This window comes from Rhinolophus ferrumequinum, chromosome 10 (assembly GCF_004115265.2).
Source record: "Rhinolophus ferrumequinum isolate MPI-CBG mRhiFer1 chromosome 10, mRhiFer1_v1.p, whole genome shotgun sequence".
NCBI lineage: Eukaryota > Metazoa > Chordata > Mammalia > Chiroptera > Rhinolophidae > Rhinolophus > Rhinolophus ferrumequinum.
In genome coordinates this window covers 3,757,861-3,785,745 of record NC_046293.1, presented here as the reverse complement: position 1 = coordinate 3,785,745, position 27,885 = coordinate 3,757,861, and the positions used below count along the sequence as shown (strand labels likewise).

Here is a 27,885-nt window from a genome sequence, read left to right as displayed (position 1 = left end):
TGCAGCATAATTTCCTTGAGGTCCATCCCAGTAGTTGCAAATATCAATAGTCCTCTCCTTTTTAATGGCTGAGTAGAATTCCATGCTATAAATGTCCCACACTTGCTGTAACCATTCCCCACTGAGGGGCATTTGTTTCCAGTGTGGGGCTATTATGAATACAGTTGCTGTGAACACTTGCGTCAGATTTTTACATGAACATAGTTTTCATTCTTCTGGGATAAATACCCAAGAATGCCTTTGCTGAGTTACATAGTACGTGCACATTTACCTGGAAAATAAACTGCCAAACTGCTTTTTCAGAATGGCTGGAAAAACCATTTTACATTCCTACCAGCACCCATCCAGTTTTTCTGCATGCCCACCAGCCTTTGGTGTTAGCACTACTTTTTATTTCAGCCGAGCTGATAGGTGTGTCCTGTTTGTACCACTTATGTTCCCACCAGCAGGGAACGAGTTCCAGTTCCTCCCCATCCTTACAGCACTTGGGACAGCCAGTCGCTTTTATTATGGCCATTCTAGTGGTGTGAAGTTGTTGTCCCATCGTGGTTTTGATTTGCATTTCCCCAATGAATAATAATGTTGAACATCTTTTCAGGTCTTTATTTGCCATCCATATGTCTTCTTTGATGAAGCATGCATTCAAATCTTTTGCCCAGTTTTTAAAAAATTGGGTTGTCTTCCTATTATCGAGTTATAAGAGTTCTTTTATATTCTAGATTGGTTCCTCGATATATGATTTGCAAATTTCTTCCAGTCTGGGTCTTGTACTTTTATTTTTGTAGGTGTCTGTCCCTCACCCAACTTTCTTTTTCTTTTAGCCTCTTCATGCCCTGACGCTTGTTCACTGTCGGTTCCCCCATCTACACTGTCAGCTCCACGAGGGCACGGGCTGGTTTTCCTGTGTGATCTCAGCTGCTAGCACAGCTGCTCATCTCCCTGGCCGTATCATGGCTGTGGGGGTGTGGGGGTGTGGGACGGACATGGATTGGTGAGTGGAGACCTCAGAGCTACCTGTTGCAAACTTCTAGGCCAGCAGCCAGGAGGCCTGAGCTGGAGCATGAGTGGGGCTGAGTGGGGCTGGGTGGGGTGGCGTGCGGGCGACGCCGTGTTGGAGAAGGTGGGCCAGAGAGACCTTTCTGAGGTGCACTGCCAGGCTGTCCTCCTCCCTCTCCCGCAGGCAAAGCCATCCCGCTAGCAACACACACACCACCTGCTGCACAGTGCCAGCGTCACAGCCCTTCCCGCCAGCCTGCCCAGAGGCGGGAGCAGCGGGAATGACTGCAGGAAATTGATGTGGGGTGTGTGTGTGTGTGTGTGTGTGTGTGTGTAGGATCCAAACTCTGAATTAACTCCTTTTTCATTAGAGTGTCTGCAGCATGTATGTGCAGGGGATGTGCGAACAGTGTGAGGGTGTGTGGTGTGTTATGTATGGAGGGTGGAGTCCAGGGGTATATGATATGCAGATGTCTGGCCTTCACACCAGTGCAGGACAGCTGTGTGTTATGATGTGGGTCTCCCCATGCAATAAAGCAACAACTTCCTCTCCGGGATGGAAGGATTGTCAGCTGGTCCGTGACGTCTTTTCTGTTCACTCTTTGGAGCTCCCCTCCTGGGGCACTGCCTGTGTGGCTCGTCCCTTCTCTGTTTTCTGACAGTGCAAAGCCCCTTCTGTAGCCACACAGCCCCCTGGCAGCAATTCCAAGCAGATGCCCACTTTCCAGTTTGGTCTAGTGACTGTAGACCTGTCTGTTTTTCAGTCTGTTCAAAGGGAATGATAATACCTGTTGCACAGTACGACTGTGAGGATAAAGTCAGACATGTGGATGAAGAGTCTGGCATAGAGCCTGGGGCATAGTAGGTGCTCAATAAGCAGTAGTATGCACACGCACACAAATGCATGTCCATTCCACACACACTAATGCCTCCCTGGGCAGCCTTGCCGTTTCACACACACACACACACACACACACACACACACACACACACACTTCTTTGTTTAGCACACACTGAGTAAGACGTGCTCATGCTGGCTGGGTGGAGGCTAGGACACAGTTACACTCTGTGATATTCAGCAACGTGCAACACACACACCTGCACATGAGCACCATGCTGGCCCCTTGCCAACCTGCCCTGTCAGCCCTTATCTAGTCTGAGAATGCTCAAGGTGGCCAGGTGGCAATGACTCTCAGTAATTTTCCACAATTTAGGAGAAGCTGCGTGTCTCTTGGATATGGGAGGAGGAAGGGGACGCAGTGTCCCTAAGGTGTCCCTTCTGCTGTCCTTGTTCTCCTAAAGCTGCTGTGCTGAGCTCTTGGGAGGAGGGCCTGAGACCTCCCGTCTGTGCCTCGGTTGGAGCTAAGCTGATTACTACCCCATCCTCCTGGACACCCTGTCCAGGGACCTGGCCTCTGACAGCACCTCCCCATAGGATCCCGTTTATCAAGATCCGTGCTGGGGCCTGGGAGCTCCTTGAGGGCAGGGCCATGTGTCCTCAGGTCTGGGTGTCCATCACTCAGCACGGGAATAAGGTGCTGATGAACGGACTTGCATTGCATTTCAATCCTGTATCCAGGGGATGGGGAGCTGTAGGCAGTGGTGGTTAAATGTGTGGGCTGGGCATGGGGCTGCCTGGGTAACCTGCAGGGCTTCAGCTTCCTCCTGTCAAGTTGGAATAATAATGATCCTTCCTCATAGGGGTGTTCGGAGGACGGAATGAAGGAACACATGCAAAGAGCTCAGGCAAGAGCCTGGCACCACATAGGAAACCCTCTTTCCCTTGTTCACTCCCAAGGCACGAGCCACCATAATGTTCTGGGCTCCACCTTCATCCCCCACCCCCTCTCCCCCCACAGTTCACAGGCTGCTGAAACTCACAAACTCAGCTTCCTCACAAATGGGAAGCTTCCCTGTGGGTTGCGGGGCATTAACAGCCATTTTATAAACCAGGCAGACATAAAAATGTGCTAAGGATAGAGGAAATAAGCCTTAATTCTGTCGGGCTTGGGCAGGGCCGGAGGGCAGATCCAGAAAGGCTGGGCAGAGGAAGTGGCTTTTGATCCAATTGGATCTTGTTCAGGAAAGGGAAAGACTTCCAGTGGCAGAGGAAGAGAGGAGTCCACCCGCAAATAAGATCAATAGGGAACCCTCACCCAGCTGCGTGCCCCTGTGCCAAGCTCACCTACGGTACGCACCATCTCATTTAGTCCTCTCAACCACCCCAGGAGGCGGGCACGTTTTACAGATGTGGAGCCTGGGCACAGATGGGCGAGAGGTCACAGGGTCTCACGGATCCGAACCCAAGCGCATCCCCCGTTAGTGGCCTCGGAGGGAGAGTATTTCTCGATGAGGGAAGCGCACGAGGACACTCACACATTCACAAATACTCGGGCACCGATCGTGTTCCCAGCCCCGTTCTAGCTTTTGGGGATGGATTCAGGAGTGGACTTCACCGACTCTTACGGGAAGGGAGACCGAAAATAACAAGAGTATGTCATTCAGAGAGTAAGACGAACTCTGAAAGACACGAACTCGGGGAGGCGGGGGAGGGGACTGGCAACGTCAGTTGGTAGGGGTCTCTGGCCAGCTGGGCGTGTTTGGGGACCTGAGACCAGCCCGGGTCTGGGCACCGCTGGGGTTGGAGTGAAGCTGTGTATGAGTGTGGCGCAGGGGTGCTGCAGAGGGGCGCTTCCGATTGCACGCTCGCCCCCACTTTGCAGATGAGCCACCCAAGGACGCGCGGCGAGAGCGGGGCAGATGGAGCGCGGACGCAGGTTCAGAAGCGCGAGCCGCCTTCGCTCACCCCACCCCAACCGCGCAGGAGATCCCGAGTGGGCGGGGCCTTCCGGGAGGGCGGGGCCGGAGCCTCGGGGCGGTTCTCGAGTCCCAGCTCCGCCCTCCTCCCAACGGCTTCCGCGAAGCCGTTGGTTTCGGGGCGGAACCTTCGCGCGCCTGGCGCGGGCGCGCGGGGGAAGGCATTGCGGCGGCGCCGCGGCCCGCTACCGTGGGAGTCGCGGCCGAGGGCGGCGTGGCGTCCGCTCCGGCTCCCGCCGGGTTGCGCGCGCAGCCCCCTCCCCGCCGCCCGCCCCCCGCCCGGCCCCGCCCAGCGCGAGCGGCGCGCGGCCGCCGGAGCCGTCGGAGACTTGGTGGGCCGCTGGGCAGGAGGAGGCTCCGGGTGCGCGAGCTCCGACCATCATCTCCGCTGCGCCGCAGGTGAGAGGCCGGTCCACGAGGCCCGGGGGTCCCGGGTGTAGAGCCCCTCAGACCCCGAGACCCTTAGGGTCCGCCCCGGCCGCTTCAGGACCCGTGGTCCCTGACACGCTCGGGATCCCCGGCAGACCTCGGTTACCAAGACCCCCCCTCACCCTTCCCTCGGGAACCCCCGTCCCCGAGATCCCTTCGGGGTTCGCCCCGGCCCCCCGGCCCTGTCGAGGTTCACGGCCACCGCTGGCCCCTGCCGCTTTCAGGACTCTAACCCGACAGCCTTCAGGCTTTTCCCTCCCCTCGGAGATTCCCAAAGGACCGCCACCCCTTCAGGGCCCTTGGTCCCACAACCCCCCTCAAGATGCCTTCCGGGCCCCCGAGACCGTCCCCGATTTTCCGAGCCCCCCCTTATCCCCTTGGCCCCCATCTCTCCGCGGCGTCCCGGATGCCTGGGCCGCCATCCGCACCGCATCCTGGGCTTCTCCCCGCCGCTCTGCCACCTGCGCGCAGGTTCCGTCCCTGTTTGGCTCCCTCTCCACGCTGGTCTCACGCCTGGTTTCTCACCCCTGAGGTCCGGGAACCCGTGAGGTGTCTGTGCAAGTATTCCCGGGGTTTGGATTCTTGATGATAATATAAAAGGAGGACAGGCATATACCAGGTCACCTGCTGATCCTGTGTAACTAAGCAGGGGGTGTGATCTCAGCGCCGCCCCATTTGCATTTGTGTTTACTGTTGCATTGAGGCCAAAGCAGGGACAGTGTTTAACTTTTAATGCTTTTTGGTGAGACTCCTACGGCCGACAGAAGAGTCTAGAGAGCATAACTGATGTGGAGGGAGGTACAACTAAGTAAGGGAGGGACTTAGGGCAAATCAGGATGCTGTGAGGTTGTCTCCTGGCCTTAATCTTTTCACTCGTGGAGCTCACGTTGTTTTGAATGCCTGGTAGTTTGCAGGAATTGGCACTGGAGCTAGAGACGACGCAGTTCTGACTCTCCTGCCTCTTTGGAGGGGGGCAGGTAAGCAAGTAGGTCGTTTTTATAAGGCGTTTAGTGTAGTGACTTTGAACTCAGCTGGGGTGGGGGTCTGATTCTCAGGAAGGGGTGTTAAGGAGGGCTTCTTGGAGGGGAGGAAAAGTGCCAGGTAGCAGGTGAGCCGATTCTTGAAGGTTGAGGTTGAAGAGAAGTTTGCCAGGGTCGTGCCGGGCACAGAGGACAGATGTGAAGCGGCAGAGGCGGGCCTCACAGCACACCAGATTGTGGAAACCAGCAAGCGTGGCTAGAGCATAGGTTCATCCTGGGGATGGTTGGAGCCCTACTGGCTCCCGTAATGGGAAAGGTTCTCAGGGTGGTGTCAGAGGGACTCATAAGTGGGGAGAACCCCGCTGTGTTCCCGAGGCCCACCAGGCCCGTGGCCCTTTCTTGACCTACTGCTTCTGCCCACCGTTGCCCTGAGTTAGTGATGCCCCAGCTCAGCTGAAGGGAGAGAGGAGCTGGTCAGTGGAGAGGCCAGAATGGTAGAAACTGGGAAGTTTGGCGGAGTGCAGGGTTTGAGATGTGGACTGGCGGGAAGGGGCTGGCGAGGGGGGTCAGGACCAAAGCAGGAAGAACTTCTGAAGCCCTGTAGAGGATTTGGCACTCATGGGGGCCATGGAAGGATTTACGGAGGGGAGTGAAGTAGTTTCTGTGTTTTTGCACAATCACTGACTGTGGTGCAGAGAATTATTGGAGGAAGCAAGACCACGTGAGAGATGGCAGTGACCTGGACCAAAGTGGTGGCAGTGGGGGCTTGACTTCCTTAGGCATGGCTAAGCTTCTTAAAGTCTAGACCCAAAAGACGTGCTGCAGCACTTTCCGGTCAAGCCTACCGTTTTCTGCCTGGGGACTGACATTAGGAACCTTTTAGTCCCTGTAGGTGAGGGTTTGTCCGTTAGCCCATAGCCAGGTGGTCCCCTGCGACTTCATCAGGGTCACTGTATGTCTGTGTGTCAACGTCCAGCACTGGGGCAGGATGAAGGGAGGCAGATGCTCGGAAGTGGAACAAGATCTTGGGAGCTTTGGAAGCTGGGCGTGGGGGTCCCCAGATAATGGAAAGCCCTGGAGGGAGAGACAAGTTCAGCTATGTCTGTCCGAAATGTCACTCTGGAGACAGCGTGGGGTTATAGAAGGGCTGAAACTGGAAGCAGGGTGGCTCTCGGCAGTCAGACAACTTGTGAGGACTCTAAGGCAGCGGAGAGCGTGTGGATTAGAGAGCGACGTAGGAGGAAAACGCCACAGGCCTTTTGCTGAGGTCTGGACATGGGTGCGGGAGAGGGAGACTCCAGGATAGCCCTGACAGCAGAGCTTCCGGTGAGGACGAAACGTCCTGTGCTGTGCTCTCCGGTACACGCTCCACACACGGCCATCGAACGTTGAAAATGTGACTAGTGTGACTGAGGAACTGAATTTTGGAATTACATACTCACGTACAAAGGGTTTAGTGGGAAGCACGCCATTCTAGGCTTTGTTCTTTATTTTTTTTAAGTCATTGTCCTTCAATCTAGTTGAGGAGGGTGCAGCTCAGCTTCAAGTCCAGTCGCTGTGTTCAATCTTCAGTTGCAGGGGGGTGTAGCCCACCATCCCCTGCGGGAATTGAACTGGCAACCTTGTGGTTGTTAGCTCATGCTCTAACCCACTGAGCCATCCGGCCGCCCCTCTGGGAGCTCAGAGGCAACTCATTGTCTTCAGTCTAGTTGCAGGGGGCGCAGCTCACTGGCCCGTGTGGGAATCGAACCAGCAACCCTGTTCAGAGGTCGCGCTCTAACCACCTGAGCCATCCGGCCAACCCTAGACTTTGTTCTTTTGATCATCATCCCTTTCAATGTTTGCAACAACCCTATGAGGTGTAAGATATGGTTCCTTTTCTACAGGTAAAGGAAACAGAGGCTCAGAGAGGGTAACTTGTCCCCATATGAAGTAGTACAACAAGTACCCAGTTGTTTAGCTGCTACAGCTGAACTCTGTCCACTAGATCCTACTTCCTTCCCCCAAGGAGCCTGAGGCGTCTCCAGGACAGAAGCTTGAAGTCCTTGAGTGGTGGCTTTGTTCCCTGTGTGATAAACCGGCAAAGACCAAAGGGAAAACTGTCCTGAGCTGGTTGTTTTGCCCCAGGCTTCTTCCCGCTGCCTCTTAGTCTTCCTAATGGTGGCTATTCTCTTAGGATTTTTGGAAAAGAAATGTTGTGAGAAGGCAGGTGAAGCTGCAGATCAGCCAAACTGTGTGGCTTGTTATTTGTAAAGATTAAGTTTTACCAGAACGGTGGTTAAAGATTTGGTGGTAAAAGAGGTAGAAATGAGTGCCTTAGATGAAGTTTCGGAGTCACAGAGGACCAGGTAGTGTCCAGGATGAGGGCAGGGTGAGGAGACGGGAACCCCCCTAACTCCTTGGGGGACCTCGACCAAGTCACTGCCTCCCAGGGTCCCAATTTTCACTTCTGTAAAATTAGGGTATTTGGTATCACCATAACCTGTAAGATCTCTCCAGCTCCTAAAATTCTATAATTTTAAGTTTAATTGGAGGTTTACTTTCCAGAACATCTCTTATTGCCCTTGGGGTGGATACATGCTGGGGGTTCAATATGCCTTTAGTGTGTTTTACCATCATTGGCTTATTGTTAAATAACACATCTATATGACTTATGCAACGTTGTCGCAGCTGGTGGACAAACTGTAAAGCAGTTAACGCGTTAGCTGTTGGCAGGGCTCCTAGTAAAATGTCAAGTATATTTGTTTGCCATTCTGAGCTGCACTAATGTTAGGAGAAAATGTGAAAGACTGTATTTACCATGGCAGTTGGCCTCATAAAAAGGGTTTAATGTCATCCTCGGCCAGGTGAGTGGTAATAATAACAATAGTAGCCACTTCACAGGGTTATTGAGAGGATTAAATGAGATAATGCATGTAATCTGACTGTCTTTTGACTCTGATAAGGGTACAAAAAGGGTCAGTAATTAATGTTTTTTAACTAAACCGTGACCTTTTACATTTTTTATTCATGGTGGGTTTTGTTCTTTTCTTGCTTTGAATATTTATTATGCCCACGCAACTCTGTTTGGAGGCACTAGTTTTAAGAAGCAAACGAACACATTTTGATCATGACAAAATAAGCATTTTTCCCATCATAATTCATATGGACTGAATAAAAGTGATCTGTTAAGTAACGTGGTCAAATGAAGGTTTTGTGTTTTCTGTGAATGGAAGCAAACAATTCATTCCAAGGATCCCTCACTGGTGATGAGTGGGATTAAGTTTTACGAGACCTGTGGTTAAATTAATTGGCGGTCTTGGTGGCTGCCCTGGAAAACAGTGTCGAATTGGAAGCCTCTTGCTGGGGGAGAGAAGCCGGCTGCTGGGGTGGTTTATAGTAACAGGTAAACTTTTACAGTTGATGAAGTACCTTCAGATATTCTGTTCACTCGAGTCTTCCCAGTAATCCAGCGGCGTGGGTGGTAGAATTCCCATTTGATAGATTTGGAAACTGAGGTTCAGAGAGACCTCATGGCTGGAGCAGTGGTGGTGTTTGCTGTGTTTTCTCCACGGTAGCCCCCATGCTGCTTGCGCTTTGGATGGAGTTGTTGTGGTTTCAGGTAAGCCTCTCGCAGTTCTGGAAGCTTTTTGTCCATTTGTGTTTTGTGTCCAGCTCAGTCATGCCAATCAAACTCGCTGGAAATATAACAACCAGATCGCAGGTGATTCATTTGTAGTCAGAAGGATGATTGTCAGATGTACTTGAAAAGTTACTCTTATTGCCCGACGATTACTGTTTCCGTGGCCCCCTCCCAAGTCTTCCCGGGGAACGGGACTGCTGTGAAAAGGGCAGTTTGTGGGAATCAGTGACGGAGGGGGTGGTGTCAGCGACCTGCGTGTGTCTGTCAGTGAGCTTTAATAGCCTCACGCTGTCCTTCACCAGGTGCTGAGGGGCGATGCTGCTGGCAGGTGCCCACTCTGGCTCCCAGGCGTCCAGACCGGCCTGGTGTAGGCGGAAGACCCTTGATGGGTGTGGGCCTCCTTTAGGGACGTTTTTGTCACCACACTGGTTACATGAGTGGCACATGTCTCCTGTCTCCTGAGCAGCACATTTATACACCAGTTCTTAGTGTGGGTTGCCTGGGTAACAAGCACAGTGGCACTGGTACCACTGGTAGTAACAGCCTGCCGAGTCGCCCGCCTTCACGCGAAGCGTCCTTCGTCCTCACAGGGACCTGTGGCTTTTTCCACACATTCTGGGCGCGTCTTACCTCATCACTCTGTGGCTCACCGAAAGGGGAGTTAAAAGCCAGCCTGTGGAGCTTTGGTATCTGTGACACCGCCGCAGCCTGCGTGCGAGGGGGTACTCTGAGCGTGTGTCCTGCATGCCCTGTTCATGGGGGTGCTCGCCTGCCTCCCTGCTCTTGCACGCGCGCGAAACCCCGGTGATGGTTTATAGAAAGAAATCAGGAGGTTTCTTAGATGTTTCCGAGGATCCCATAGACTTGCAACTTCTAGTTCACGGTTTGTGGTTGTACAGTGAAAGTGTAGTTTGTACTAGAAAGTGGTTTTAGGTTTTTTTGTTACGTTAATTTAATAATTACTGTTCTTGACATTTTCTCCCTCCCCCTCAAAACGTGATGAACTCTCACTCGTTGACCCATTTTTTCCCTCGTGACACGTTGGTCGTCTTTCCCGGCCCTCTGACCTTCGTGTAGAGCAGTGGTGCTCAGGAGGGTTTCCGATGACCGAGCGCCACTTCGGTAGCTCCGCGCCTGGTGCGGCAGGGCTTGCCAGCCTCGCTGGGGCCGCTCACGCAGCGTGGTCAGCTGGCGGCTCGGCTGGCCCTGAGTAGTCAGTCCCCGGGAGCCTGTCGTGGGGACGATGCTGGTTGTCCGCTCGTGGGCCTCGGCTCTCCACTGTGGCTGTCACCCTCCCAGGGGGCTAGACCCACCGGGCTTTACACCGCAGAGTAATAAGAGGGCCGGCTCCAGTGTCCACGCGCTTACCAAACTCTTGCTTGCTTCTTGGTTTCTCATTGGCCAAAGAAGTCACATGACCAAGCCTGCCGCCAGTGGGTGAGGGGATGGTATGGGGTGTGGTTACCAGGAGGCGGGGTGCTGGCGGGAGGGCATTCACAGCCCAGGCCAGTGGGGTGAGGGAGTCAGGGGGGCTTTGTTTTGCCAGCTGTGAATGACACGTTCGGTGTTTGTAGTTGATTCTCTTGCAAGGGGCTCAGTTTGATGAGCATTTATTTAGTGCTGGATGTTGGGGATTCAAAGGATTCTGGCCACTCTGAAGCTAGACCGTTAAATACTCACGATCTGAAATTGTAAGCAGAAAACATTCTCTTAAGACTTTTATTCATGGCTTTAGATAAACAAGGACAGGAACTGCTCATACAACTCTGTGTTGGGGCCTGATTTTGCTTTCAGAAAATGCTGATAGGTCCTTGGAAAAAAATGGGTTGTTACGATGACTTGGCTTTGGGCCTGCAGACTGTGGTGACGACATGCTCACCAAGGAAACCAAAAGATGCAGCTTCTAAAAGGGCTCTGAAGGCTTTTCTTACTGTTGTCTGGAATCTGATTGGCTTAGAAGAATGGAGTTGGGGATGGGAGCCTAGCACTGGAATAAGGAGAGATTTGGGTACTTTTCTAGGTTCGTGTGGGATTGGGCTCTGCTGGGTGGGCTGCTGAAGGAACAGGGAATGAGGTTGTATCTTTAAACATGTAGTGTTGTAATGCGCTATAAATGACCAAACATGGGCAGCTGTGCAGCTCGTCGTTCCAGACTTACGGTGTTGAGTGTTCATGTAACTGGGTGCTTCCCATGTTGGCTGCTTGGAGCCTTAAAGGAACACGGCAGGGTTACAGTGCAGCGGCACGTTTGCCTGTGGAGGCTGGAGCCCGTGTGATTCCTCGTGAAATGCTGAGGAGCCGGCTCCAGACCTGCGTCAAGCTGTGGCCCGAAGGAGGTCTGAGCTCGGCACACCGCAGGGCAGGCTCTCAGCCGTCACGTGTGTGCAGTGCTTAGAGAGACAACCTGTGCTCCTGGAGAACTCTGAACTCAATTACCAGTAGGTCCAGCCCATAAAAGTTTACATTGCTCATACTTTTTTGCAAATGTGTAAATGGAATAATTGGGTTTTCAATTTGTAACAATAACCATGCATATTGGAGATTCAAAAGCAGTTGAACAGTAATTGAAAGAGCTAGAGATGAATTTTTAAAGTTCTTTACCATGGAAACAATTTGGGGCATTTCTTAAGTCTTTGGTTCTAAAATGCTTTTGTGTAGAGAAGGCTGAGATAAAAGACTCCTTTCTGTAGGTGGGAAGGAGTAACTGTTTCAAAGTGATGTGAATTATTTTGCGGGGTAGGGGTGGGGGGCAATTGGATTAGTCCACTGAAAAGCATCTCACATTAACTTTTCAAATCAAGCACACAATAGAGTATACAGATAGCATATTATGAAGTTGTACACCTGAAATTTGTATATATATATAATGTTACTAACCAATGTTACCCCAATACGTTTAATTTTAAAAAGATAACTTTTCAAATAGAATTAAATAGGAATGACTCTTCGAGTTCCTGAGGGGTTAAGAAGGGAAGTGTGGGTGGGGTGGGGGCTGTCATTGACAGGTCAGAGCCTGAGCTGTATGACGCAGCCATTTGAACTGCCAGAGCATCTGTAATATTCTCCAGCTTTCAAAACTTGGTCAGTTCGCAAGAATTCTTATTTTATGGTTGTTAAAACTGAAGATTGGTGCATAGTTAGGTTAGTCATTGAAATCTCAGGGCTGGGCCCAGGGTTGCTTATATAATGGAAAACCACAGTATTTGTTACTTTCTTTAGAAAATATCTTGCAGGTTAAAAAAAAAAACAAAAACGAAAAGATTTGACCTTTGATTGCTGTGACTCCTTGGTGGGAAGGAGGATGGGTCTGGGGCAAGCGTTGGCCCCTGGGCACCACTAGCCCTTGGGCAGGCGACAGGCATCTGTGAGCAGCAGTTTCTTAACACTTGGGGGAGGGCACAGACACGTTTGGGAGTTTGAGGGAAGCTCTGAGCCCTTTCCCTGGGGTGGGGGTGAGGGACATACCTAGGCACCCACACAAAACTGAATAAACATTTTCAGGGGATATTCTGAGGATTCCTTTAGTGTTAAAATCTAACGATGCTTAGAAACTGATTAAGCCTTGTTTCCTTACCCCGGAAAATTATGTTTGGTGACCTGATTCTAATTGAGGGGAAAAAAAGATTACATATCTGAAAAGTGCTGGTTAGAATATGGCAAAGCAGGCACTTATTTATTCTGCTGACCACTTCTCTGGAAAGCAGTTTGGCAGTATGTGCCGAAATATTTTACAGTGTTCATATTCTTTAACTCAGCAATTCTGCCTCTCACAAACCTCTCCTAAACAAGTAATTTCAAAATATGTAAAAAACTTGGTGTACAAAAATGGCTGTCCGAGTGTTACAGTGACGTCCTACATTGGGGATCTAGGTAAATGAACGATGTATGTCAGTGAGGTAGAATTCCCTGTATGTAGTTATTGTACTTAGATTTACAAGTCGTTTTCAATACCATATGGGACATGGTTTTATTCTAACGCATGAAAAAAGTAGGATATAAACAATGGTCCCAACTGATTGAAAAATTTAAAGTCAAATGCCTAGAAGGAAATCTATAAATGTTAATAACAGTTATTGCTCATAGGTAGTAGGATTGTGGGCCTTTTAAAGTTCATTTTTCTGTATATTTGCCTGTTTGTAGTCAATAGTTCTAGAATTAGGGGGAAATGTGATTTTGGAAAAAATTGTAGACCATGGCGATAATTCGGCAATAGAGACCTAGCTGGTTACGACTCCTGTTTTCTGTAAGTGAAGAAATGACATTTCACTTTGATTATTTCTTTGGACTCGATTTCAGGACGTCCAAGGGGAGGCCTGGCACCTCGGGAGACTTACTGAGAAGTGTCACGTGCCGCCCGCAATACAGTACTCGGTGCCGGAGAGAACACACTACCTCCCCTGAAAACCTGGGTTCTGCCTTTCCTTTGTTGTGCGTTGGTCGCTTTCTTCCTTTGTGGTGAGTTCTTTGTGTTCACGTCCACTGGATGCGCCCCTGGAATAGTCATAAAGGGGACAGCATGAAAACCCCCGCGTGCAGCCACTGCCCCTTCCCCGCCTTCCGTCCCGTCCTCGGTGCACGCTGGTATCCCTTCATTTCCCATCCAGTGCAGAGCTACGGAGATTCTGAATCTGAGCCAGCCTGGCCGGCAAGTCACCCAGAATTAGGACGTGGCTTAGGGGACAGTTTGGATATAGGTGTTTTGTAGGTGACGTGTCTCAGGTGTTCCAATTTAAGTAGAGCTCAAGGACCTTTGACTTCAATGCCAGCCTCAGCTCTCTTTCAGGATCTGATAAAATAACGTTTATCTGGGAAATAGAAGTCGCTTCTGACTAGTTTTTCTCTTTAGGATTCACAGATGGATTCAGTGGAAAAGACACCAAATAGAAGTGAACAAAAATCAAGGTAAATAAAGTGAACTGCACCTTCGTGAGGTTGATGGCACCTGTCACGAGTGTCCTTGTACTGAGCACCTATAGAGGCGAAGGTGAAGTGAGAACGTGGGGTCAGGAGGGAATCTCGGGCTGTGGAAACACCTTCGCTTCAACCTAAGAAACCTTCCAGAAGGCAGTCCCTTTTCTGCCCAAGGAGTGACCATAGCCTGGCCTCCAAACCGAGCACCCCGTGATCAGAGGGTCAGGTCGGAGACGAGGAATGCCGTGCTCCGAGGAAAGGTTCTCTGACTGTGGACTGCAGGCTGGTTACAAAGTGATGGAAGATACGGGGCACTCACCCTGGAATGCACTGGGGCTGATAAGTGGCCGAAAAGCAGTTTTTTGCCAGGAATTTTATCTGTCACGGCAAGCAGGCATCTGTTTGTCATCACGGAGGTTTACAAGCTCTTGGCAGTCTCATAGGAATTAAAATTGCTTTTTGTTCAGTAATATATGCCACTTAAATGTGCGCTGAACACCCTGGGGGACTCAAGAGGAATAAAACACCACTGTCCCCAAGTCCTTTATGGACTAAGGATAGAATATGTCAGATAATCATACAACGAAGAATAACACAGAGGCTCATCTTCCAGCAGCGTGGAGTTGGGGGAAGTGTGTGTGAGTGTGTGTGTGTGTGTGTCCGTGTCCGTGTGTCTGTCCAGCACAGGTTGGACTCGACCAGACCCTTCCCAGGTCACCCCGGCCTGCACTGTGTTTCTTGTGAAGTTGCTATTCTTCCAAGTTGACTTTTCACTCTGTCCCTCCCTTGTTTTTCAGTAGAAAGTTTTTAAAAAGCCTCATCCGGAAGCAGCCGCAGGAGCTGCTGCTGGTCATTGGAACTGGCGTCAGTGCGGCGGTGGCCCCGGGCATCCCTGCCCTCTGCTCGTGGAGGAGCTGCATCGAGGCTGTGCTGGAGGCCGCCGAGCAGCTGGAGGTGCTCCACCCTGGGGACGTGGCCGAGTTCCGCAGGAAAGTGACGAAGGACCGGGACCTGTTGGTCGTGGCCCACGACCTGATCCGGAAGATGTCTCCTGTAAGTCTTTCTCAGACAAGTCCTGCAGGTTTTGCTCGTGACTTGGTTCTGGGCCGGGCTGGGCCTCCATGACGCTGATATTTACGTGTCTGCGAGCCTGACGAGCCAGAAATCTTTTTTTCTAAACTTTAAAGATTTTATTTAAGTGTGTTTTTCCAGGACCCATCAGCTCCAAGTTAAGTAGTTGTTTCAATCTAGTTGTGGAGGGCGCAGCTCACAGTGGCCCCTGTGGGGATCTAACCGGCAACCTTGTTGTTAAGAGCACCAGGCTCTAACCAACTGAGCTAACCGGCCGTCCCAGCCAGAAATCTTGAAGTCCGTCAGGATTCATCCCTTTAAACAGTGATGCCAGGGACAGAGTGGGGCTCCTAAAATAGCTCCCGTCAAATGGAGCCCGAGGCTGTGATTGTGTCAGGGGTGTGATGACGCTGCTTTGGGGTCCAGACTTATGATTTCGTGAAGGGTCACCTTTAGGCGTGTTTAGGGTCCGAGCTGGCCAGCCGTCTCTTTTCAGATGACAGGTGGTTCCTAAGGACATGTTCAGGTGGGAGAAGTTACAGCTTCTCTGTCTGCAGGTGGAAATGACCTAGTAGACAGGAAAAGAGACCGCGAGTGGGGTTGGCCCCGCATCGGCGCGTGGCCAGGCCAGCGTGGCACAGGTCGGCGCAGCGTACAGGTGCCAGCACTGGGAAACCAGACGTTTCTTCTCGTTACTCTTGTACTCATTGAAGAAGCACAGCCTCGTCTGAGGGACAGGTGGGGACGACATGTTGGGGGGATTAACACAGGAGGACGCATGAAAACATACAGAGTCATCAGGGAGGCGAGAGCCTGGTCTGCTGTAGAGACTCAGCACCTTTGGCTCCACGTGATCACATTTCTGCTCCTCACGTAATAAATCTGGGTAGGCAGCCCCCAGATTTAGGTGGCTGGACTGTGTTGGGGACCCGGCTCCTGTTCTGCTGCCCTGCCATGTCACCAGGCAGCTTCCAGCTCATGTTCTAGTTGGTGCCCAACTCCAGACGCCAAAACTCCTTCGAACCCTTTGACTCTCGGCAGTGTGTGGCACTGTCTTTTACCTGCTGTGGGTGCCGTTAAGACACCCCATTTCCTAGACCAGCAACGGGGGGAAAACCTGCACTTAGCAGCTTTCAGAGGGAAAGCTGAAGCCTTTACCTCGGTGTTCAAGGCCCCGCGTGATCTGGTTACGGGTCCCGTCTCTGATTTCACCTGACGGCCCCTCCCGCTCCTGCCACCGAGACCCCTCGCTCACCCTTGGGCCCACCTGTGCTGTTACCTCAGTGCCCTTCTTGCACTGGCTCTTCCCTTTGCTTGGGTCTCTCACTCCCTCAGCTCTCTGCTCAAACACCCCTCCCCAGAGAGGCCCCTTCCCTCTGCCCTCTGACCCATCCACCCTTTGTCCCCAGCAGGACCTGCCCCCTTGCTCTGCTTTCCTTTTCCCAAAGCATTTGTCTCTGTTGATGTATCACTCACGGATCTGTACATTATCTGTGTTTCTCCTTAGAGCTTCAACTGCGAGGTCAGGGGTTCCCTCCTTCTCTCCTCCCTCCGTCCCTCCCTCATTCCCTCCCTCCCCCTCTCTAGCACCCAGAATACTACGTGGCTAGGTGCTCAGTACTTGTTGACAGACGATGTTTTGGTAACTCCCGGCCCACCTTTCCATAGCGGACAGGCGACACCAAGCCCAACTTCTTCCAGGACTGCCTGATGGAGATTTTCGACAACCTGGAGCTGCACATCCAGAACCCGCTGGTGCTGCAGTCCATCCTGAGCCTGATGGAAAGGGGCACGATGGTCCTGACCACCAACTACGACAACCTGCTGGAGCTCTTTGGGCAGCAACAGAACAAGCCCATGGAGTCCCTGGATTTGAAGGACAAGACTAAGGTGGGCGTGGGGTCTGTGCGAGTACGTGCGGGGGAGGGAGGAAAGGCAGGGGTGCTCGCCCCTCCCCCGGCCCTCCATGGGTGTGGGAGGAGCTTGGTCATGAGGGTGCTGTCAGTCCTGTGGGGCGGGGGGCCGGGGAGAGAGACCCTCCAGCCTGAGACCCCACAGGACCTGGGGGGCCTTGGTGGGCCTCCTCTGCTTCGGGGTTGGCGGGGAGGACGCCCTGCACTTCCCACGACCCCTGCCTGCCTGCTCCTGTCCTCGTGTGCGTCCTGTCCTGCTGACCTGCAAGTGTTTCCCACCTGATGTAGTCATGGTAGGAAATGTGGGTAATAAAGAAAATAGCGAGGAAGGCGAAATCACCCACAGTCCTGTTCTGTGAATACTGGCTATTTCTTTATTTTTAACCCTTGGGATTGCAGTACATGTAACGTTATTACCCTGATAGTTTTCCTTAATATTTTACTGTGAGTGTTTTCCTATCATTAAGCTGTTTTTAAAAGGCAATATAATTGTAAGTCTAAAGTGTAATTGTTAGCCTCTGCTCTTATTATTAGCATGTTTTCATTATTACAAATCAGGCAACAATGAAAATCCTTACACTGCTGTATGTGTGTTTATTTCTTTAGGATAAATTCCTAGAGGAGTTTCAGGGTCAAAGGGTATGAATATTTTAAAGGCAGATGATGTAAATTACCAAATTGTTCTCCAGGAGGATTCCCAGTTTGTACCCCCACTAGCCACTAACCCTGTTTGGGGGTACAGGCACACCTCGCTTTATGGTGCTTCACAGGTCTTGCGTTTTTTATTAGGTTGGTGCAAAAGTAATTGTGGTTTAAAAGGTGAAAAACAATTGCAAAAACCGCAATTACTTTTGCACCAACCTAATACAAATTGAAGGCAAGACCCTCACAGCAAAAAGGTTAACGACTCCCTTTCTTGCCGTCCTCACTTCATTCCGTTCCCCTGGAACCAAACCCGCAGTAGCTCCGAGGGGTGCCTGCGTCTGTTTCTGATGTCGTGCCAACACGCAATGTTACTAAAAAGCAAAACAAGATACAGTTCACCCTTAGGATAGGTGATATTTTACATTTTTATTTCTCTTATTACTAAGGTTGAACAGTTTCATTTCACTGACCGTATTTCTTGTATGACGTGTCTGTGTCGCTTGTAATTTGCTTCAAGGTTTGCTATTACTGCTAACTAATCCTGCTGCCTGCGTTGTCTGCTTCACGTCCTGAGGGCAGGTCCTAGCCCCGCTCTACACACAACCTGAAGCCTGTCGAGGTGACGTCTCGCTCAGGACCTGATGGGGACAGGGCTTGGCTTGCACCCCAAGAATTTCCCTTTGACAGCCTTTCTCCAGAGCTCGGCAAAGAAAGCACGGCGGGCGGCCATGTGCCCATGGGCCGCCGGGCACAGGCCGTCTGCCCTGCGCAGAGTGGCGCTAGGGCTGTGCTAGCACGGTCCCTGTGCTGGAGTCACACCGTGTCTGGGTAGAACCTGTGCGCCATGTCCGAGCAGTGTGGTCCCATTTGTGAGGCTCGTTCACGATGTAAATAGTGTCTCTGGAAATTCGGCAGATGGCACGTGGCAGAAGTGCCAGCTGCTCATCGGCCTGTTTTGTGCGGGTAGAGCTGCTGGTGTTGGTCTGTCTGATGATGCCAGGACTGCCCCCCGAGGAGAGAGCCGCTGGCACGAGGATGAAATGGAACAGACGCAAAGAGTGTCTTCTGAAGGACCTTTGTTCTGGAGCGTGAACTGAAATCAGTTCAGGGTTATTTGACCAATTATTTTTTCCATGTATTTTTTTCTGTGTGTAGAAACACTGTATACGTAGCAGTAATGAATGACAATATGACATGTGACTTGAAGTGAAGGGCCTCATAGTTGCTTCTGGAACCTCATGTTAGAGGTATTTTCTGTAGACTGTGTCTGTCTTCAAAGAAGTCCTTTTTCATGAGCTCTGACAGGAGTTGCTAGCGCCAACCGCTGACTTACTCTCAGGTTTTCAAGGTATAATTGTAAATGGTAAATCTCTCGTAGTCTTTCCAAGGTAGGTAGGGAAACCATGAATCCAGTTTAGACATTTTCCCTTCCGTCTGTTTTCCGTAACACCAGGTGTCTTTCTTGTCTGGGCTTGGTTTCGACAGGTCCTTCAGTGGGCACGAGGCCACATGAGATACGGCGTCCTTCATATTCACGGCTTGTACACAGACCCCTGTGGGCTGGTGTTGGACCCATCGGGATATAAAGATGTCACTCAGGACGCAGAAGTAATGGTACGGCCATGTCACTAGTCATACGTGGACCCCTTGGGACTGTGTGGTGGCCACGAGCACTTGGCAGCAGCCTCCCTGCGTCCCTGCCCCGGGGGCCACACAGCTGCCGGCGCTGGGCTGTGCCCCTATCTCCACTGTGTGTCCATGGCCTGGCACTGGGTCTGGCACGTCACACAGACGCTCAGTAGACGTTGTCGCAGGGTCCTGTTAAAGCCGTCCCACCTGACTGTCCACGCCACCAGCCGCTCAGTGGCTCTTGCTCAGGGTTACAGCTGAATTTCGTCAGCATGGCTGGCAGGCCCGCAAAGGTCTGTGGTGGTTTCTCTGGCCCCTCCGCTCTCCTCCTCGCCTTTTCTGTGTTCACTCAAGCGCTTTCCTGTCTGAAACTCCTTTCTCTACTTAGCACGCTCTTTAGCTTTCAAAATCTCATTCTCTGTGAGGCTTTCTCGGGGTCCTAGACAGACGGCAGCTGTAAACTCCTTTCTGTGGCACAGGGTCTTCCCCGAGTCCCTGGCAAGCTCAGGGCCGCCCCGGGGCCTGTGGGGCACGGCCGGGGGGGCGGGGGGAGGCCCGAGGATGACTGGGGAAGCTGCGTGGCTGCACCAGGAAGTGGCCTGGCTTGTGAGAAACGCCTGCGCTGGCACTGACCCTCTGAGATATGTCGGAATTGCTGGTTCTCCCCGGCTTGCCTGAGTGACCTCATATAATCTTTGCCCCCCTCCCTCCCGTCTGTGCCCTATCCCTCGGGTCACTGTCACTGGTTCCTCTTCAGCCCTGCTGCCCTGTCTCGCCAAAACCCTGTTCTCCTTACACCAGCCCCCCCCAACCCCCACCCCCTAGAAGTTCCCATCTATGATCCATTGAGACCAATGGTAATTCTAGGACATGGCATGTGCTGTTCTGAACTGAACAATTTCATGTCCTTATTTAATGTTTAAAATTGCACACATTCTAGGAGAGTTGAGTGACCGACAGGACTAGTGGGTGGGGGCAGTGGGCCCCCTTCTTTGGTTCATTGACACTGGACATTGGCGCGGGGCCTGGGCCGGTCCCCTGGCTTGGGCAGGAAGAGGCCCCGTGGCGCCGAGGCGCCGTCAGCTGAGCTCGGGCCTTTGCACCGCGCTTCCTAGATGGGCCTGAGCACCTGGCGCGGGCGCCACCTTCCCGACTGTCCCTCGCGCGCGGTGGTTCCCGGGATAGGCCTGTCAGGCAGTGGCGATGTGAACCACAGATGTGTCGCTTTGTGGTTTGTCACGGAGCTGGCGGTCTGACGTGGAGCACTCTGACGAGCGTCCCTGTTGGTTGGTTTTCTCACAGGAAGCTCTCCAGAACCTGTACCGCACCAAGTCCTTTCTGTTCGTGGGCTGTGGAGAGACGCTCCGTGATCAGATCTTCCAGGCCCTGTTCCTCTACTCGGTGCCCAACAAGGTGGACTTGGAGCATTACATGGTTGTGCTCAAGGAGAGCGAGGACCATTTCTTCAAGCAGCAGGCGGACATGCTGCTGCACGGCATCAAGGTCGTGTCCTACGGGGACTGTTTCGACGACTTTCCGGGATACGTGCAAGACCTTGCCAGTCAGATCTGCAAACAGCGGAGCCCAGGTACACATAGATGTCGTCTTCCCTCTTCAGTCTATAGAACCGCACGCTGCTTCCCTCTTGAGATGTAATGTATGGACCACAACATAGAATTGAGGTCTTACTTATATACCGTTAAATTCCCCAGTCTTCCAGCTATTGTCTAAAAACGTCTCTGTGTACTTTAAAAATAGAAGACTGGGGTAGCTGGTGTGATAGTAACAGTCTGGAAATAGGACTTGGGAGCTGAGCCGTGTGTGTAGCTGTGCACACTTACTCCTGTTTCGGATGACGGCCGCGCTTCAAGTTACCTGAACCAAGAAAGAAAACTCAGCCGCTTCCTCAGCAGTGACGCTGAGCACCTGGGAAATGCAGATATTTCATACCTTTATCCCGGCACTGCATTTTAAAAGTTAAAACTGCAGAGGCACAAAAATGGTCTGAGGAAGACTTCTTTTTCCAAACCACATCTTTTCTCTGTTCTGTGAGTGCAGCCCCCCTTTTAAGTAATTCTCCTAGGCCCTTCCCCAGGGGAAGTGTTCATCTGCTAGGAAAGACCAAGATATCTGAGCAGTTCTTAAATGGGTAGTCTTGACCTGAGTGAAGGTCACGGGTTTGAGTTTGGTGTCATAAAACATGGATGACGGCGAGCTTGGAAAAGTCTGTATTGACTGTCATTCAGTTGTAACAGGAAACCAGACACCCACGCCATGGAATTGGGTTAGCCGCGCAGTCAGCTGGCTGGATGTGACCAGCTGTGAACTTGAAGCCTAGAGAATGCTAAGGTCGTGGGTAACCGAACGCAGAGATGGGCCAGCACCTTAGTTTTCCCCGCTAGTCCTTTTCCGAATTGCTAATCATTAGCAGAATGGACTGATTTAAGCTGCATTTCCATGCACAGAAGTGTAATAAGGGCAGTCGTCAGTTTCTTACTGAGAAGGCAACTGACGCGTCCTGTGTCTCACACACACTGCTCTGAGTATGACAGTCTTGCCGTTTCTCCGTTTGTAGTCACAGTACCCACTGCTGCTTTTGGAGCTGATGAGACAAGCTTGGCGAGGTGGCTCGCTTACCCAGTTAGCGCTGGGGCTGGGGCCTGGGCTGGCAGCAGAGTGCAGTGGAGCGTTGCGTCCCCACCAGGCCTTTGTGCAGCCCCTCTGCCCCTAACCATCCCCTCTCTTGCCTCCACACGCACAAGTACCCGGAGGACCAGGACCCCATGTAAACCCGCGTGAGCTCGGGCTCCTGGAGCGTGCCGCTGAGCGCCTTCCCAGCCCCGCCGAGGCCCCTTTTCCAGACCTTGGCAGCTGCCGGGGGCCTGAGAGATCTTTGGGACTTGTCATCAGTGAGTGTGTCCTTAAGGACATTTGTACTTACATTGGTGAGGCGCCTCTCCTGGCTGGAGAGGGTGGCATCTGGCGACGAAAGACCTAACAGTGACAGCGGGGACCACGCCGGGCTCCCTGTGTGCCAGGCCGGCTCGGGCTTGCCCGTGGCCCTGGACGTGGAGAGGAGGGCACTAACCAGCCCTCGCTTCCACAGTGCTGGCGCCGGCATTCCAGCGGGCAGTGGCCTCGCCACCGTCTCCGCCGCCGGCCAGAGGGGAGGGTGCGTGAAGTCGGGTGTCCTGACTGTTTTCCTTTCTTCCCCAGACGCGGATCAAGTGGACAGCACCACGTTGTTGGGTAAGGCAGACCTTGGTTTTTATCAGCCTGTTTCCTGCCCGCTCAACCCTTTCTCTTCCTGCCACTCCTTGTAAAATCCTAAACGCGTCCTCACAGTAAGTCCTTAGCCTGCATCAGAACAGCTCCCCCAGAGGTAGTCACTGCCACGGGGCGTGGCCTGGAAGTGCTCTCCGTGGAAGCTCGGTGTAGGGGGCCTGGGGATAAGTCCCCCTACAGCCAGGCGGCCCGGGAATCAGCACAGGTTTGTTTGTGTTACAGCATCTGGTTGGGACATGGTGACTGTGACCCATCCTTCAGAAAGTTGAATTGCAAAGGTTCTGAGTGTCCATATCCATTTCTGTTGATCACGTGTGTGAAATGTGAACATTCTCCCTGCTGGCCAGTTCTGCCTGTTTCTGAATTCACACGCTGTGCCTAAGCTCCGCAGCCACCGGTGTCCCCCCTGGGGTGACCTTGGCACCAGCTTTTTCCACGCGGTCAGCCCATTGGTCAGAGTCCGGTTCCCTATTGACTCCGTGGACCCAGTTTAGGAGTTACAAACTGTGGAGCTCAGCAACTTCCATTCTACCTCATTTCCACGGGAAAGGATACACTAACTATAGTTGCCTCCTCACTTAAATGTGACCTGAGCCCTGCTTTTCTTTTGAGAAAAGCTTCAGCTCTGTAGACGTCCTCTGTGGTGAGATCCGGTGTGTACACTGCTCCGTGGACGGTAGGTTCTAGAAGGGATGAGCCCTTACTAAGTCTTCATCTTTCAGGTAATGCCTGTCAGGACTGTGCAAAGAGGAAGCTAGAAGAGAATGGAATTGAAGTTGCGAAGAAGCTCAGACAATCAGGTACCGGTCTAGGGCTCTTCCTTCGTGGGGACTGCGGCAGGTCTGCCCGATTTGTGGGCGGGTCCGGTCATGGTGCTTTGTTTGCCTGCCTTGGCTCTTGGTGGAAGGTGTGGTTCGCACATCATGCAAACTGCCCAGAGGTACCCGCTTCTGGAACTTTCTGTGTAAGTTAATGTGTTATTGAAAAGAAATACACAAAGCACACAGGTTGTCGGGCGGCCAGTGAGTTTTCTCAGAGTGAAGACACCCTCGTGATCACATCCGGTTTAAGACACAGAACATTGTCGGGGACCCACCCCCACTTTTCAGTCACTCCCCTTATCCTGACTTATGTCACCTTAGTCTCCAGAGAAAACCACTTTAAATCATTTCTTGTGGCCTCTCTGACTGAATGAGACTTATTTAAACCATTTAGTTAGAATCTCTATGGACTCGAGGGTGAGCCCTGTCACTCACTGTCCCCTCCCTGCTCCTCCCTGGCTTGGACAGTGTAGTATTCCTAGTTCTTTAAACAGTGTACTTATTCCCATTACTCTGGCTTCCCAGTGCGAAGACTGGGCTGTGATGGGCCCCTGCCCACCTCCCTCCCCTTCCTCATCTTACGCCCCTGAGCCTGCCATCTTGCCACCGTCCCTGTTGATCTCCATGGTTACCGGACTGAAAGAAATTAGCCTCAATGTGTCTATAGGTTGACTGTAAAAGTGGGAGAACAAAATCATTTATTTGATTAAAACAATGTAAATATCTTTCCCGGTTAGCGTACTGTGTGTCGTGTTCATGGGCCCAGGGTCCTGGTTTCTGGGCCAGTTTCAGGTCATGTTTCACTGTCAAGGTCAAATGTGCTCTTTTCCTCACATTCCGCTAGTTATGCTGCCCTTTTGATTGTTGCATATTGGTGTTACTTGTGCTTTTATGTTTTGAGGAGTTTCTAGATTCTTCTTTGCCTGTTGTCCAAAACGTAGTTTCCCAGTATTTCACTGGGTGCATTCTCTCCGTCACACTGCCCCTCCTTTCCCGAGACATCTGCTGTTCTGCTGCCTGCTTGTCACCCTGGGACGGGTGCCCCTTCCTTGCTGTCCTACATCACTGCCAGGTCTCCCTTCTTCCCCCAGCACCCCAACCCCCGCCATTCTGCTGGGCCGTCCTCAGGCCGCTCCCACAGTCCAGCTCCCCGCGGACTGGTGTGTCTGCAGGTGTCTTTGCATGGTCCTCACACTCCACGGTGGTGATTCCTCCCAGAACGCCACTGGCTGAAGCATTCGGGTTTCCTGTCGAAGAGGGTCCAGTGTCAGCCGCGAGCTCGGCGGTGTATGGGTGACCCATTGCTTTCCTTTCTGGAAGCTTTTAGGGTCTTCCTTTTCCTTGATGTTTAGAAATCTCATGAGGATGTATTTAGGTGGATTCTTTTTATATACGTTGCTCCATTTTTCTTTTCCATCACTCCAGTTCTGGAATAATCTATGGTTTCCTCAATTATACCTGTCTTCACTGTTCCCTCTTCCTTGAATTCAGAGCAGTTGGGCTCTCCTGATTGATGTCTAGTCTCTACTGTTTTCTCTGATGTCTTAATTTTCATTTTGTCCTCATTTTTTCAAAAACTTCCTGGGAGATTTCCCACAATGATATTCAAGCCTTTGGGTGAAGTGCTTATTTTGACGGTGTCATCGTTAATTTCTAGGAGCTCCTGTTTTCTGAGTTACTCTTTCTCATGGCATCAGTTTTTTTATGACTGTGATATGTTTTCACATCCTGGAGAAACCAGAGGCCTTTCTGGGTACCTGACTCCATTCCTGAAAACACTGGTCTGGAGGAGTTTCAGATAGCAGTCTCCTTTTTATTACTTTATAAGAAAAGCTCAGTAAAATACTTTTCAACACTTATCTAAGAATCCACCAAGAATTTCGGAGCTCGGAAGCCTTTAACATGACAGTTACCTACTTATTTAACACGTAAATTCCCCAGTAGGTATGTTTGAGCAGAACTCTGATACATTTTCCTTCTACACCACAAGGAACGTGCACTGAATGCAAATAACCTTGATCAAATAAAATAAACAAGGCAATTTAAACAACAGCTGCTTGCAGCGTGAGTGGGGGCCTGAGTTAGGACTGGTGGCAGGAGGCAACAGAGGCGGCTGTGGCCTCGTGCTTCCATGTAGGGACCGTCCGCTGGGAGCCTCTTGGGAGGACGGCTCAGCTCCGAGGGCAGCGGACTCCGCATCCTCTCCCCCAGATGCTGCACAACTTCAGTGCACGTCCTCAGAGGGAGGTTTCCACGGTGATAGCGTTTTGGATAAAATTCTTTGAGGAGCAGATACGTGGATTGTGAATTCAGCCAGTAGGGACATCTGTAACTAAATAGGAACGAAACCAGACTGGTGTTCTTGGAGTGGTTTCCTCGGGCCACTAGCGTCTTCCCTGCCCCTTGGTGGGGACTTCTCGGTGCTGCAGCGGCTGTGAATAGAGAGCTTTTGTCCTCCGCTGGTGGCAGGGCTTATTGCCCAGTGGACTTGCTGTGGCACAATGGGCAAGCCGGCCCGGGGCTCTCTGGAGTCCCCTTCGATGCCAGCGCCCAACCAGCCCGCTTCTCCCCAGGCCGACAAAGCCCTCTGGTCTGTTTCTCACAGAAAGCTTGTCCTGTCCTGCGTGGGGGCGAGACCCGGGCTCATCTTGGTGCTGCCGGCCAGCCGGTCCTGCCCACTGGAGCTGGGGACTGTGGTGGGCTCCCCTGTGCACGCACCCCAACCATCGTCCTCGGCACGTCAGCAGGCTCCTGTTACATGTGCTGGAACTGCCCCCGCTACTCCACTGGGGGGGGGAGCACCCACATCTATGGGCTGAGATTTCTACAGATCTTCGCAGACCTAGTGTCATAATTGACCTGTCCCCTGATGGTATTTAGGACTCACAAAGCCATTTCTGGACCGTGGCTACTAGTTCCATTATGGAGACCTTTTCAGAGCCATTACGCGGAAGGAACTATAAAAGGTTCTGAAATAGGAATCCTGTCGCAGAGACTCCCTCAAGCCAAACCTTAACATTTTGGCATTCTCTTCTTTTTGTTTGAACAGAGGATGCTGGAGGGTCTTGAAATCTTTAAAACCAGCCTTCTGTAACCAGTGCCGCGCCCCAACGATGAGGAGTGTTCAGAGAACCCACTCGGACCTCTCACCTGTAAACCGCCGTGTACCCCAAGAGCCATGTGGGGGTGTGGCCCTCAGGCTGGGGGAGAGTCCACTGTGTGACTTTCGCCGCTCGGGAGTGAAGCGCACACACTGCAGCTAGCCTTCGTGAGCACTGGTGACAACTACCTCAGGGACCATATTGGTGGCGGGGACGCCCGGTGTCCCGGCTCCCATGTGACACACCCTCTGCCAGGGTGGTTTTTCCTAATAAAAGGGGGAGAGTGAAGACTGTCCAAGCAACAGTAGTTGCCAAAGAGAAAATAAGAAATTAGACTCCTAAATTTGTAATTTTTACGTGGAAGTACGTTACCATAGAAAACCTGTTCAAGTATGTTTGTTACGTTGGTAAATAGTAAAGGAGGCGTGGAACGCGAGGCGCTGACTGCTCGTGAGCGGTCCGTGTGTCAGAAGAGTGGCCGGATCGCAGGGCGCCTATGGAATCACACTTGGTATCTGCAGCTCCAGAGAACGGCAGGTCTAGCAGGGGAAGTCACGAGGAACCAGGGGCCTTTTCAGAACTGCCGTTCCGGGTGTGCAAGTCCGTCTCGGGGCTGGTGGCTGACAAATGACCGGTGGGCACAGACCAGTTTCTAAGCTTTAGTGAGGAGTGGAAGTTCCAACCTTCGCGAGTCTGTTTGAGGTGCAGGTCCACCCTCGGCCCTCCTCTCCTAACCCTCTCCCTGGCCTGTGACGGGACCTGCAGTGAGGCAGGTAGACCTCGGGAGGGCGGCGCCCGTCACGCTTTCCGGGGTACGCTCGGCCGTGCGGGGCTTGCTGTGACATGGCAGAGGCCCTGCCCCGGTTCCCTTGCGGAGGCTGCCTACTTTCACATGACCTTCCTTGCCAAGCGCTAGGACACTCCCCACTGAGGGCACTGGAGCTCCCACAAGGACAGAGTTCAGAACAGGGACAGGTTGGGGCGTGTAGGGAGAGGGATAAGCTGGGGGCCTGCTCAAGACCTTTTTCTTTTTGAAGCATGGGGAACAAATCTTCTGGTACTCTGGTCATCAATAAAATTTTAACTTCAGTTCTGTGTGCTCAGCTTTTCAGTTAATGACAAGGCGCGGTGTCATTTACTTAGTGACACTTTAGAGCTGCTCCTCAGTTGTGAAGTCAAGTAAGTGACTGCTTGAATGTTTAGTTTTGAAAAAGCAAATTATAAGTTGTTTTCTTAAGACACATTTAAAAAGTGCCCTTAGGGATGGATATGTGAATCTGAAAGTTGGCCCGAGGCGTGGAAAATGATACAGAACAGGATGTAGAACTGGAAAGCTCCAGACAAGCCCAGGGCCAGACTCCCGGAAGGAGGCCTCCTTTCTGTAGGGAAGGAATCTAGTCTGTTCTGGAATGTTTGTTTTCAAATGCACATTTACTCCAGTTTGACTAATTAGAAAGAAACGATTTGAACATGCCTTCTCTGCTAATGTGTGGCTTTGTCTGTGAGAAACACCAGGTGTGTGTGGGGGGCGGGGGACAAAGCCTGCTGTTACTGCCTCAGCTACAGTGTTTCTTACATTTTTAAGTGGTTACATTTTAAATAGGCAGGTGGCTACATACTAGCCTCCTGGCTGCCTCACCTTTAGAGAACTTGCCGACCTGTCTG

General features: G+C 51.8%; 1 protein-coding gene across 7 annotated transcripts; it reads left to right on the top strand.

The window, feature by feature from the left end:
- Positions 1 to 4,076: 4,076 nt before the first annotated feature.
- On the top strand, positions 4,077 to 27,286 carry FAM118A (family with sequence similarity 118 member A). Of its 7 annotated transcripts, XM_033118107.1 has the most exons (12): positions 4,097 to 4,212; positions 9,435 to 9,530; positions 13,141 to 13,299; positions 13,691 to 13,746; positions 14,553 to 14,808; positions 16,495 to 16,716; positions 18,870 to 18,998; positions 20,316 to 20,601; positions 21,776 to 21,922; positions 22,230 to 22,262; positions 23,021 to 23,098; positions 26,169 to 27,286. In XM_033118107.1, exons 4-12 carry the CDS (start codon positions 13,700 to 13,702, stop codon positions 26,186 to 26,188), a joined length of 1,218 nt encoding a protein of 405 aa, XP_032973998.1. In that variant the 5' UTR covers positions 4,097 to 4,212; positions 9,435 to 9,530; positions 13,141 to 13,299; positions 13,691 to 13,699; the 3' UTR covers positions 26,189 to 27,286. The 7 variants fall into 7 exon arrangements, with proteins under 7 accessions (XP_032973999.1, XP_032974000.1, XP_032973997.1 ...); XM_033118108.1 differs by lacking the exon at positions 9,435 to 9,530 and having other exon boundaries at positions 4,077 to 4,212; positions 14,556 to 14,808; XM_033118109.1 differs by lacking the exon at positions 9,435 to 9,530 and having other exon boundaries at positions 4,077 to 4,212; positions 16,528 to 16,716.
- The last annotated feature ends 599 nt before the right edge of the window (positions 27,287 to 27,885 follow it).